Here is a 14325-nt window from a genome sequence, read left to right on the forward strand (position 1 = left end):
TAAATGGTGTGTCTGGAAATTGACTTCACTTATTTTTGTCTCTTAACACAAAACTAAGAGAAAATATAGGAGACGTTTAAGAGAACGCTGATGCATGTGGCCCAATATATTATGTGTGATAAAAAATCAAGAAAAAAAAGGATTGTGTTAGTAAGATTATAATTCTAAAGAGCATGGGCGGATTATGAGACAGTGGGTCCCTGGGCACAGACATACAGAGGGCCCCACCACCTCTGCAACATAAAAGCAAGATTTACAGACTCTGTGGTGGCTTTGTCTCTTTTTTTCTTTTGCATCTCTTTGTAACTGTGGTGCATCTCTTTTATTTTGGGTATGATCATTTGTGTCTCCTTGTGGTTGTTTTGCAACTCTTCGACTTGATTTTGAGTCTTTTTGTGTCTTTTAAAGTAAATGTTGTGCCTTTTTTGGTTGTTTTGTGTCTCTTTGAGGTTGTTTAGCCCATTTTTGTAATTATATTGTGTCACTTTGCAGTTCTTTTGCATCTCTTGGTGGTGTTTTTGAGTGTTTTCCCAGTTGGTACAAGTTCATTTGAGTGACATTTTGCAGGCCTGACATTTTAGAGTAGCTCACCTTGCCTAGATTTGAAAAACCAGCCATGCTTCACACTATACTGTAGACTTGAGGCAGCCCTGCTCCCTGATGTGTTTCCCCTAAGATCCTTTCTCAGGGCAGATAATTTGACTCGTCATGGCAAGAAGCGCTGATGTAACTAATTGCATAAATTATGGGTTTGTTCCATTTACGCGTGCCATTAAACACATCACAGGGACCCAGAGACAGAGATCAAAGTGGAAGCATCTTTGATTCATCTAGTTTAACCATTCACACCACCACATCTGCCTGTGAGACTGGAAAGAACCACCCCAGCTTGACTCATTAGATTACTGTGGATGAGATGTTGTTATAATAACCCTTATTTCTCCCGCTAACAAAACAATGCAGATAATTAGAGTGCCAAAGAAACTGACACTTTATGTAGAAGTGCTTTGAAATGATTTACCCTCTCCAGTGATTTCATTTTATTTTGCTGATTTCTGACCTCCAGTAACCTTCACCAGTTAGCCGGCCCATGTGGTTGCCCTGCGTTGTCTCTCGTCTCCCTCCCCTGCAGCAGCGAGAGCACCTCTTCTCAGGGATATCACACCGCGAAGCAGTGAAAGGTCTGTTTTATTAAAAGAGCCGTCCTCCCCAAACTACAGATCACTTTTCACATTCGATCATATAATCCCTGCACCATCATCCTACCCCACTTCAGCACTGCCAGGAAGTGAAATGCTAGCTACCTGGCTAGCTGTGTGTGTATTTCCGTTGCATACCATTGCACATAATCTTTTTGTGATTTAACGTAGCAGAGGAGAGATAATGATAGCTTTTCCAACTCTATAAAAAGAGATGTAAACTTTCTTTATAAGCAGATCACTTACAGATAACGGAGAAATAGCTGTTGTCAGATGATTTCCTGCTACATGTCTGCAATAAGAGTATGAAATCCATGTCTGTGGTAATATATATTCTCTCTTGCTCCGTGGAAAGCTTTACCAATTCCCCTCCGGCCCACTCCTCCTCTGTGAAACCATAAAAACAGTCAGGCAGTACCAAGGGCAGTCTAGCACCAGGCCTGCTTCCTTGCCAAAGGGTCAAAGTTCAAGCTCATTAGCTGCTACAGTGAATAGTTTGTCTTTCTGGCACAGGCGAGAGTTCACTACGTCACCCTTCCTGCAGCCCAGCAGCTCGGTCTTCTCTCTGTCCTTCTCTCTCTTATGTGTTTGTCTCAGACCTTTAAAATTTGACACTGGCATTACTTCATAACCACGTGACATCATGACTCTGTCACTAAGACAAATGGTAATTTTTCAGCTAGTGATGCAGCTTGCCGGGTTGCAACATGTGACTGGACGACGGAGCTTTGGATCCCGTCTTTTGACTCTTGGCTGAAGAACTGAGGCTTGTAAGGGGGACTTTTATCTGTGGTCATGAGGGAATTAAAGCATCCAGCATGTAACACAACACACTGGAGATCTGAATTGTTTTATTGATATTTTTTTTGTCAAGTGTTTTTTTATGAATACACAACCAGTAAGCTGCTTAATGACTATTTGAACAAGCAGAAATTTGATCTCAGGTTTTTGTTGATTTTGAACCCACACCAGGCCGTTTACTTTTTGGGGTTCTGGCTGTGGGTGTCCTTACTGAGTGCTGAGCATAATGCTTATTCCTGGCATTCCTGAAAAAGTCAACATAGTGCTGTCAAACATCGTTGATGCCTCTCTATGAAATATCATGAATATAATTGTCGCTGAGCACTGACTGTTGTCAAGTTGATTCTCGACGTGGGAAAAATATAATGGAGCATGACCAAGCCAAACATTACCTTAAGGAATACGGAGTAGAGAAAGGAGGATTGGAAACCACAGACTCCAATGTCACTCCAGTCTTGTATTACTGGCTATTTGTGGTAAAGGTTGACCCTCCCAGACATACACCCCACCTTTTGACCATTAACCTACACTGAGTCATCCCTTCTGTCTTGCGTCATTCACATCTCAGAACACCAACTTTGGAGTGGCACACTGGCAATGAGCTAGCACGGCCGTAAAGTTTATATGTGCTTTATCTTTCACCCTCTAATATCTTGACCGCACACAGAAAACATGCTGCTCTCATTTTCATTCATTCAAATCATCATCAGCCTCTGCTGGTCCAAATATAACTTGCCGCACCCATTTTGCATAGAGCAGCGTTTAGCCGCTGCAGTTAACACCGTTCCAACATCCTAAAGCCGCAGTTCCGGGCATATACGTCCCCTTCTGTCTCCTTGTCTGTGAGAGCAAGCGACGGTCAGGGACCCAGTGTCGGGTTGGAGGCGCCAGAGCATTGTGCAGTGGGTGACCTCGGCAACCACGCTGAGGTTTGCTGCTCTCACCAGAGCTCAGCTGTAATGAAGTCAGAGCAGACCACTAAAAGGCTAAAGCTTCCTCTTACTACCCATACTCAGTCCCAGCTCCCCAGCCTCTCTGAGGCCGCAGTCAAGGGGGTCTGGCTGTAGCAGGAGGAGGACAAGACAGAGAATGAGGGTGAAAGCCAGTGTAATGGCTGCTCTACCTCCTGTTTGTGTTTGTTGTGGTACTCTCAAGATTGGATATTGGCTGAATGCAACAGCTCAAGTTCTTGGGTTTGGTGTTCAGGGGTCCATCGTCAGCAGAGGCAAACCAGACAAATTTTTGAGGACCCCTAATTATTTCAGAATAGGGGCCCCTGATGGCCACCCATATTGGCAAATTTTGCAATGACAACTATAAACCTCTCATACACCCCTTTTCCACCACAACTAGCACGTGTACACAGGTGGGAAAACACGCCAAAAGTAGGCCATAGACACCTTTCCTTCCCTTTATTGCCAGTAGACTAGAGATGTGTACACGGCTCTGCAGTAGACGAGCATGCCTTTCCGTTTTTTTTGTGTGTTTTTCGACGTCATGAACAGGCCAGAAAACAGATTACAGGTTAGTAAACAGTAGAAAGCAGAATGGAGGCCAGTACAAATGTTACAGTGGTAACTTCTTTTAACGTGTCTCTTACTTATTTGGTCCCTCGAACTCAGGGTAGACTAATTGGGAAGGCTCTTTGAGCACTGCTTGGGCAAAGATGGATGGTAGTTTTTGGTGGTGTGCCATTGTATCTCGATGGTAAAGGGGCTAAAAATTCTCATCAAGGCAGATCAGAGCCGGGGCCGATAAATACGGGTGTAAATGCTGATTGTAATGTTCCCCATTACATAAAAAAGCCAGATGTTAGCAGTTGTTAGTGGCTTTTTGTGCAGTGGGAAAGGGGCTATAGAGGCACTATATAGTACACCATCTCTGCCCCCCCCCCGAAACAAAAGAATAAAACGAAGACAATAAAGCATGACACCAGGGAGTGTTGGGGGGGCCTTGGTCTGGGGCCCCCACAGACTCTAGGTTCGCCACTGTTTGTGTGAAGTCTAAAATGTTGATCGTTTTGTGTTGCTAAAGAGGAAACAGCAGGGAGGAGGCAAACAGGTTCAAATCTGTTTGATGCTACACATTTTGGGAGGTGGTAATTACTGCTATAATTCATCTCAAGCTTTATATTCTTTGCAGTTGTGTTAATGCAAAAAAAAAAAAGAGGAAAAAAAAGAGTGAGAACAGAAAAAAAACAAGTGAATGAATTCTTGAAAGATTCGTGGCTAAATGCTGTAACACATTTCACTACAACTGCAAAGTGAGAAACCTGTTAGTAAATCATTGTCTGTTGATACAGTGCAGCTCATTTCAAAGCCAAAGTAGGGCGCAGGAGTGTTTCACAGTGTCTGGACTGTGATAAGGTGAGAGAGGGTTGTGTAAATTGTCCTTTCAGCCACTTGCTTTTTAGGTCCTCTGTGGCCCACATAAAAAAAACACACATACACACAACACACCTCTCCTGCTGGCCCCATATTGTTTTATTCTTTGACAATAGATTCAGTTACATAATGAACCCCATCCATATCAAAGGCTGGACCAGGGATAGACTGGCGTTGCTCCAAGCCCCTCAGAACGGGCCAAAACCACATGGGAGAACAAACTCTTCCCTATTTCTCCCACCCTCTCCCCCTCTCCCCTGCTCTTTGTCATACCACAAAAGATATCAAGTGTGAGAGGATGGACATGTGTTGCTGATCATATGCGTATTAAACAAATATTGCAATGGTCACCTAATATGTTGCGGTGTACTGTCCGTTTTAGTACGGCCTAGAAACCAGAGAAAGTGTGGCATCCCAGACATGGTTTTAAAATGCATTCCTCATGGCACTACAGCATATAGGCTTGTGAGAATTCAGCCAGTGAGTATAGAAAATCCAACCGCAGGCTTGTGGGGTATATATGCACAAGCAGGGTAAATGGGTTTTGATGGGCTCTGCTGTTTTGTCTGAATCGCCATGTTGCGCTGGGCGACAAGATTTGGTGCTCCCACAGAGTGCGCTCACACACGGCTCTGCCAACACTGAGCTACATTTAAAACTCTGGTCCTGCTGTCCCCGCCGCGCTTTCTGCCAAGCTGCTCCGCAAATCGAGAGGAAAAAGGGAGGGATATTTCTCTGTTCTTTTCTTTCTACCTGAGACTTTCCAGCCTTCTGTCTGTTTCCTCCTCATCCTCCTCTCCCTTTCCCTCTCTCTTCATCATACTCTGTTGGCTTCTTTTCCCTCCTTCCATTCGCTTCTCTCGCTTTGTCTCCACCTCTACTACCTCTGTGCATCAGTAGCATGAAAAATTTGTGGCAAATGTTCCTCCCACACTCCACATTCCAGGGTCTTACAGGATCCCACATGCTGGTGGCTCAGTCTCTCTCTCTACTCTGTGTCATCGGTGACAGAGGAGTGCAACTTGTGTGGGTGCTGGGGGACGTGGGGCAGGGTAACAATTTGAGTGTGTGTGTGCAGGGGGGGGGGCAGTAATATGCTAATTCATCATCCTTAATTACACTGGCCAGAAGAGAGATTCCCTCAAAGACATAAGAATTCTGAATTAATGATTGTGGGTGTCAGTAACTCCCAAACACCCACTTATGTCTCTTTAAATTACAGTAAGATGTAAATAACAGCCATATTAAGATCCTTGTTGGCTTCTTATTTACAGTGACCAGCAGATACTCACGCACATGCAGAGCTAGATAATCTGTCTTTTTAAAAAGCTCCACTCCTTTGCATTTTAATTTTCAAAGGGGACAAAGAAATATTATGTTAACAACTGTCAATCATCAAATGTCTCTCCAGTGTGACTAAAACACAGGACAGCAAACTCACTCTGTGATGAGTAGGGAGACAGGAAGTGTGAAGGGAAAAAGGTTGAGATGAGACAACTTCAAGTAAAGATGGAGAAAGTACATGACGATGGAAGCGTGCCACAGTTCAACAAAAGCAGAAAGCTGTGACAATGAAAACACAGCCATAGTTACTAATCAACAAGTCTTAAAGCTGTGGAAAGAAGATGAGCAGCTATGCTGCCACCCCATTCACAATTGAGATGTGCCAAGAAAAAGTGAAAAGGAGAGAACAAATGAAAAAAGATAGTGAAAGACTGTGGACAACTGTTCAGAGAACAGAACATGACCAGATGTCAAATTGTTGCTGTATTTTTTTCAATTTTCTTTATTTCTTTCCTCCCTTTAAAAAAAAAAATTAGCAACACTCCACCTGTGGTGGCTGTTTTTTTCAACACCATCACTATCACCATTTTACAGTGCTGTTAAACCCCACTTAAGATAATATTTATTTATTTATTTTAAAATGATATCCAACCTTTTGTTTTTATACTTTTATGAGTATGTGTGATTTTTACCAAATGTGAATTTTATAATGAGAACCAGAAAGTTTGATTAATCAGAAAAGTAGTAAAAGTAAACTGACACTCTGTGACTTTCCGTGGTGCAGTAATCCCTCTCCATCTGGCACTCAGAGCAGGTTGAAACAGACACTGAGAATTATTTGCAATAGTTTTAGACCCAGGTCTGATTATCTTTTCAGTAAACAACCATAATCAGCCGCTCCACCGGGACAGATTTACTTCAAAATGGAATTTGTTTTCCATGCCTGATTGAAGCACCAGATTTTAGATTTTCTGATTACAAAGTTTTCAAAGAGCTTTATTTATTGATCCTTCTTGATTTACCGAGAAATATTCCAATCCTTAAAGCACGAACAAACCGCAACTTTACAGACGTTTAAAGCAAAACTGATATGGTTTCCAGACACTTTAAAAGAAGCTCCTTTTTCTTCTCAGACATTTTGCTTTCTGTTTAAATAGCTACACTGATTGAAGTTAGCGTCAAGTCCTCACCGGAACTGGTTGATGTAAGTATTGCTGGCCAATCGTAGGCTTCCTCGAAGGAGCCAGCATCAATTTAGTGGCATTTCAAGAGCCGGAGTTTTGGCACTGTGCTTCCCTCCCTTCTTCTCTATGCGGGCCCATCCGTGAGGAATTGGGGAAGTCAATGTTGGTTCTGTCTGCCACCCTGTTTTGCTTGGCCTGGTCATGCCAGCAAACACAGGAGACACCAATAATAAAACAGACTCCTTTATTTAGTACGAAGAACAGGGAGACAAGGCAAAATAAGCCTCAGGAAGTCATTTAGTTGGGCGGAGCGGCTAGGATTTAGTCGAACGTGTTTGCTTTGGAAGCAACGTGAGATACTGTAGCAAACAAGTGGGTCAGATCACTTTATTTAAAAGGATCTACTGTACGCCATTTTCACTTGATCCATACGCTGTTAAAGTGCTGGATGCAGACATCTTAGTCATAATGTTATCAAGTGCAAGTGTTGTAGTTTTCACACTGAAAGTAGAATGGCTCAAAGCATCACCTGAATGTAGAGAATGATGAATACATTTCAGCTGTATTGTAAGCACATCAGCGTAGCTTCATGTTTATATACTGTAGTTCACGTATCATATTTTCTTATTTTCACAGACAAAATGAAAAGCCATCAGTGATGAGACGTTAGCTGTTATGTCCCTGAGAAGTTAAAAGAGACTCGGTGCATCAAGTGGGCTGGGCGGATTCAGTGGCAGGCAATAACCATGCTTTATGTCCACTTCATTTCCCTTGCAAATCAGCCTCGCATTCTCAGAGTTTTCACAGTTCCCAGCTCCCTCTTTTTCCCCGAAACATGCCCTGAGTCAGCCAGGCTCATTAAACAGGATGAGACTATTACCAGGCGAGTTATCCTGCTCCTAACAATGGGATGTGGTCAGGTGGTTGAAGCACCAGTTTCACTGGGTTCATCTCGCCTTCCCCCTCATGTCCTCTGGGTCCGAGACCGCGACTCCCTCTGCGGCCAATAACGCCCTTCCTCCATAAACAATAACTGTGACAGCTGGAATGTAGTGCAGCCTCAGTGCGGCGGTGTTAAAATTACTGTAAATTACATTTCATTTCCAATTTCTGCGTAGATGTGAATGTGTAGTGCGTGTGTAAAGCGTCTGCTATATGGTGCACTATGGTTCACCCGATGTGAGTTGATGTCCATAAATGTGCAGATCTTCTCAGGCGAAGTTGTAGCTGCTGCAAAAATGTTCATTCATTCATTCATTCCTTCATTCAGTATACTGTGCTGATGTAACTCAGCAAAGCCCCCCTAATTCCAGTTCATTTTTTTAAAGCTATTTACAGTAGGGCTTTCAAGAGGCCCAATCAGAAACTGTGGACAAGTTCCAGGGAAACAGGACCCAAGCACCCTGAAGAGCCTTTTTGCCTCACTTTTATTCACTCCTGTTCTTTCTCAAGAGTTCCTCCTGAAAGTATTTGGCAAACACTGGTGAAAAAAAAAAGACTTTGAGGGAAGAAAAACAACAAGTCGTTCTTGAGCCACCCACACCCCATCTGCTGTGGTATTATCTTCTTTTATTATCTACAGATTATGTGCGCTGATATGATTTCTACAGTTTGGTCTGGTGGTCATTGTGGTTGTTCTTGTTGTTTTTTTGTTTGTGGAGCTCTGTGATATGAGACAGCGAGATTGGGGGGGGGGGCAAAAAATCCTCCCCCATGTGCATCTAATCGTCCATTCAGCACCCTCTTAATGGCTTGTCAGTTCCCCTTGCCCTTCCATTTTCTGTCCAATTAATTCCTTTCTAGCTCTCCGGATAAAGGGACACAATGGGGCCCCTCCACAGCATAATGAATCATTAAAATTCAGCAGCGCGGCCCTGGCACTTGGCTTCTCCCTGGGCTGGTTAGGGACGGCTGCTTGGCATGCATGCCAGGGCCAACTTGAGCATTCTACCCGCTGGACCAGAGGAGATGGGATCTCTCTCCTCATTCCTCTCTTGTTGGTGGTTTAATGAAAATGAAATGATGAAAAAATGTGTAATATTTTTTGTTGATGCATCTATAGCAACATATAAAGTGTCAGCTTGAGGGCCTGTAAGGTCAGAAGGTTATAAGGGAGCTGTTTGCTGCAACATGTATATCTGTATATCTTTAAAAAAAGACGAGATGAAAGGCGTATGAGCTTTAAAGCAAAAGACGACTTTAACATGTATTTTGCAGAAGTCAATAACTTGATTTGAGCAATTTAATTTAACGTGAAAGTTTGATTACACACACAAAACAAAATGCTCAGAAGGACGAGAGCTGAGAATAATTCCCTCAAGGTCTCACTGGTCTCCCCTCACAGCTGTAGCTCACAGTACAGATGTTAGACAAGCTGGTATCCAGCGCAAAAGCAAACCCGTGAATTCTGTTTATTTATTCAACAATTTGTCCCCAAATACATTCACGAGCAGGTCGGAACGAAACACGAAGTGCGAATAAGAACGACAAAGACAAATATCAAGAAAAAGTATCTTTTTATTTAAAAAAAAAAAAAAAAAAAAGGCCAGCGAATGGGTTAGCTGTGCATGTGTGAATGAAACTCTAGTTAATAGAACAACAATAATTTTCACAGCCTGTCTCAGAATTATACACCAGAATAATATACAAAACACAGTTCTGTGGACAAGTCTCCGAGCACGCTGCTCCCCGCGTTTCTCATACAGCATCTCACAGAACAGTACAAACCAAGGCTGTAAGGAATGATATCAAATCAAGGATATAATCAGGAGCAGGTTAACTGTAGGAACCTCTGGTGTTGATTACTGATTGTGTGCTGCCTGACGTTTGTTAATAATTCAATTTCATATTGAAATACTGACAATAAGCATTAGAAGGCACAAAAGACGTTTTGCGCGAGACTGCAGCAATGAGTTGGCACTTGATGGCTGATGAGATAAATATGGACACACACTCTTAATTTCCTCCTTAAACCCTAAACACTCGCCTTCGAGTAACGGATGAATTCAAAGATAATATCAGTAAAGAGTTGTTTAAGTATCATTTGGTGTGTATTATGTCATGGGATATGTATCTGTTTCCCAAGGAAGTTGCTCACACATACAGGAGCACTACATCTCCCTGACACACACACACACACACATGCACGTACGTACACATACCCGTGTGCTGTCCATCTACATATACAGGAGGTCCAGCTGACATGTCACTCAGAGTGTGTGGTGTTATTTTACCCCATTTCCTTTAACCCTAGATCATGACTAATCGCAATTTGCCAAGCATAGCTCTCAGACACCTGTTCTGTCCTGCGCGAGTCTGTTGGTCCGGCTCTGTTTGCTTGCAACTTGGAATGGAGATGTTACTGGAAATTGGTCTTCACTGGAATGATATCGAAATTATTTGTACATGTATCGTCCTTCACTTCATTTACCATGTTTTCATTAAAAGCCAGACAGTACGGTAAATAACCAAACCCACGTTACATGTGTTTTATCTACTTAAGAACAAAAAATAAAAACAATAATGCATGAACATAAATACATATAAGACTTTTATGCCAAAATGACATTATAAGATTCATATGAGCCATTTAGTTAAGACTGATCGACTGATGCGAATGGCTGCGATATAGCTCTGGCCATTAATGTAAATTTTCACTGCAAATTCACATAATTGGTCCCGTGTACGTTCTCCAATGTATCTGCTTCTCCATCTGCTCCGCAACAGAATTGAGCCAAGCCGTTTCTCTCCTACACAACTCGGTGGCAGGCCTTTGCTTTACCTCGAGTGTGCGCACACACGTGCATTCTTAAACTGGGAAAAAGATGGGGGATGTACAGGATGTGGGCGTAGGCGACATGTCCTCATGGAGGAGTTTTGGCTCACCAACAACACATTTTGTCTTTGTGTAAAAAGTCTGTGTTTTCATCACAACGATATAACTTTGTATAAAATCAGCAGGCACTTTTTTCTTTTTGTTTGTTTCACGTTCAAATGGTCACAGGTAGCCTACTACACACACTTCTCCACCTGCTCCTTACTTCCTTCATTAGTAGTGCATCGATCTGAATGAGTCTCTGGTGCGAACTGACTGTTTCTTGTCCCCTCAAGGTCGAGACAGCGTGGTGTAGACGGGCTGGTCCCAGCTGGAAGCAGTGGGGCTGTGGGCAGGAGCCATGGACAGACTGTTGAGGATCGGGCTGCCGTAGGGCCGCCTGGATGAGTGAAAATAGGGGTACTGGTAGAGGCTAGAGGGGTAGCCAGAATAAGGGTTGTAATAGTTGGAGCTCTGGAGGTCAGTATAGTCACACTGGGAGCTGGGGAAAGAGGCTGCAGCCGAGGCAGCCGATGTGGCCGAGGTGACACAGGCCTGGCTACTGTAGGAGCTGTAATCGGAGTGTGAGGGTGACCCGTGGGAGTGCTCGCTGTAGTGGCTGGGGCTCAGTTGCTCTGTTTTAATATGGAGCCGGTGCTGGCCCACCTCACTGGCAGAGGGAGTGGAGGAGGACATGGTGCTCTTGCGGCTCCACGCTGACCCGTTGGCACCCGCGTGGCTGTATGAGGAAGTGTAAGAGCCGCCAGGCGCGGGAGCCTGCCCGTGGCTGTGGTCTGAAGGCAGGGCGGAGGAGCCTGAGGCGTGGCCGTTGAGCGGGAGGTACTGATCAAACTCGTGCACGTCAAAGGTCTCCATGTTGCTGATGACATCAGTGCTGAGCTCAGAGATGTCGACGTTGCTGAAATCTATGTTTTGCCTGTTGCTGTCAACAAGACGACGGCCTTCGTGTTTCAGATCCTGCTTCATCCCGTGGTGCAGGTCTGTTTTGGGAGTAGTGGGTGGTGTCGGGGGACCATGGGGCTGCCCTGGAAAAATAAAAGCGGGTGAGGCTTCATCACTCCAAATACAAAATGATTTAAACAATTTACAGCAACCCAAAACATTTTAATTCTTAAAATATACCTCACACACTAACTGTGTTTGATACATTTTCTCTTCTTCTATCAATTTCGACAACATACCTGCGTGCTCAGGGTGGTGGTGTCCATCAGTCATCCCTGCCAGTCCTCCCATCCCTGGTTCAGCTTTATACATGTGATGTGCCAGCTCTGCTCCTGAGTCTGAGTCGCTCTGGCCTGGTTTCATGTTCTTCCGTCGCCGCGGCTGGTACTTGTAGTCTGGATGATCTTTCTTGTGCTGAACCCGGAGCCTCTCTGCTTCATCTACAAACGGCCTCTTCTCACTTTCTGAGAGCAAACTATGACAGGGGGAAAAAAGGATAAAATAATAAAGTGAATGCAGCCAAAGTAAACACATATTAAAAGATAAAATTTAAGTAATTTAGAGCCTTTTTTTAATAGTTAAGTGTTTTTTTTTATTTTTCTTTTAAAGGATTTACTTTTGAAATTGAAACTTTTTTTAATTTACTCTATTTAATCTATATTTTTCTGTAATTGCCAAAGCTGTTAATGTAAACTATTATTTATGAAATAATTGTCTACATGCCCAAATCTACAGCCAAGACCTCTGGATGTGCTTATAGTTATATTCATTTTTAATATTCAGTTACCCCCTCTTCATCCCTGTATTTCTCTTTAGAAAATCAAATGTTTCTTACCGCCACAGTTTCCCCAGAGTCTTGCTCAGTTCGGCGTTGTGCAGGTGTGGATACTGATCCGCCAGCTTTCTGCGGGCCGCTTGCGCCCAAACCATGAACGCATTCATGGGTCTCTTGACGTGAGGTTTATTCTTCAGAGAGCCGTTCCCTCTCACGGGCATTGGCACCAAGGACCAGTCGTATCCTTTCAGGACCTGAGAGACGGCGTCCCGTATGCAAGCAGGGAACCGGTCATCATCCTCCGAGTCCAGCTTCTTTCCCAAGCCGGCGAGCAGGGATCCTTGGCCGTCGGAGCCTGTCGGTGAGGACGGAGCATCGGAGTCGGACTCGTCCTGGGACATGGAGCTGTTTGTGCCCGATGGACTGCACGGCTGGTCCCCGCCACACTTGTCATGCTCCTCTGTCATTTTTAACATTATTCGCTCAGCCCCTTGGGGATGAAAATCCGAAATCAATTAAAAGCAAAAAAAAATCAAATGTTACCACTGAGCTGAAGCGCGCAGCAAAGTGGCCGGTGCGCCTTTTACGCACGGTGCGCCACAGTTAAATTCCTCCAACAATTTCAGTCAACACAAGTCCGTTGTTTTCCTTCTGCTTCCCTGTTTGTTTGTCTTCGTTAGTCTTGTTTTCCTATGCTGTCATGGGAGGTGCAGTCGTGAAAGTTGTGGTCCACAATGTGAGCTGTGGAGCTGCACGTTACAGCAACTTGAGTTGGAGTTTTAAAATCGTCACTCCACCCTCCGCCTGGGATTGGCTGGAACAAATCACCACGTTCCCTCCATTGGTTCAGGCTTTTATGTGGGCTTCATTATTATAATGATTTTATTTTTTTCATTGCTGACACAGATCTGTTTTTACTAAAGTTACACACATTGTGTGACAAACAATTCTATAATGCTGTCAGGAGATGCAGTGAGCTCAGAAATTACACCAATACTGAATACTTTAAAAATCATTTTTGGTATTTATTATTGTTTTTTTAGCAGCTATACAGTAAATGTAAACATCTTCAATCTTTACATGTGTGTATAAATAAACAAATAAGTTAACAATAAAAAAGTGACGTAATTATTGCAATACAGGCTGATAATGTCTGTATATTGTCATTTTCCTCCTGACACACATGGTTTAATTTCTTTACAAAATATTTTTATTTTTAAACACATTTAGGATGGCAGCAAATGAACGAGTTATTTTTAATAAATATGACAAATGCCAAAAGTACAATTCTAATCGTGTCTTACTGAGATGAAGGTTGAGGTTTAACACTCTCTAAATAAGACTTGACCGTCAGAGAAAGTTGTAGCATTCAGAGAGTAAAATGAAAATTAATATTCAGGTTTTATTCTCTCACATAACAGAACAGTCTCAAAAATTATAGGCTTTTAATTTGGTTAAACGCCGAGCAAATGTGTCAGAGCTTGTGACAAATTAATTTGCAGCAGGGTTGCAAATTAAAGCACATATATATAATGAGTGTCAGGTCTGACAGATCTCATTGTCAGAGAGGCAGGATGATCCTCCTTCTCACTAGTTAGAAGTGATGCCTCTCTTTCTTTGACTATAAACTATATTAAATAATTGCTCATGACAATAATTCATCAGTTTTTTAGACTAATTCACTGTGTGATATTAAGCCTTTAACGTCTGTGTGTCTAAAACCAAACAAATGATCATGACTCTGAAACAAAATGTCTCCTGATCTGACTTCTCACTAAAACGTGTGTTCGCAGGCCAGTGTGAGCTCAATTATAGCTACGATAAACATCCTAAATTTAGAAGAGGAAGTTGATTTGTCCCAGCAGTCTGTTTTGCGATCCATAAGTCACTTCTCACTACCAGTGAAGCCGGCTTTTTATAT

The 14325-nt window shown here is 43.1% G+C and overlaps 1 protein-coding gene across 1 annotated transcript; it reads right to left on the reverse strand.

The window, feature by feature from the left end:
* Positions 1 to 9401: 9401 nt before the first annotated feature.
* On the reverse strand, positions 9402 to 13143 carry LOC126405806 (transcription factor Sox-8). The gene is made up of 3 exons (XM_050069745.1): positions 12465 to 13143; positions 11869 to 12104; positions 9402 to 11712 (listed from the first exon to the last, which is right to left on the reverse strand). The coding sequence occupies exons 1-3, from the start codon at positions 12878 to 12880 to the stop codon at positions 10958 to 10960; spliced, it is 1407 nt and encodes a 468-aa protein (XP_049925702.1). The 5' UTR covers positions 12881 to 13143; the 3' UTR covers positions 9402 to 10957.
* Between the last annotated feature and the right edge of the window lie 1182 nt (positions 13144 to 14325).

The sequence above is a fragment of the Epinephelus moara genome, chromosome 18, assembly GCF_006386435.1.
Source record: "Epinephelus moara isolate mb chromosome 18, YSFRI_EMoa_1.0, whole genome shotgun sequence".
Classification (NCBI taxonomy): domain Eukaryota; kingdom Metazoa; phylum Chordata; class Actinopteri; order Perciformes; family Serranidae; genus Epinephelus; species Epinephelus moara.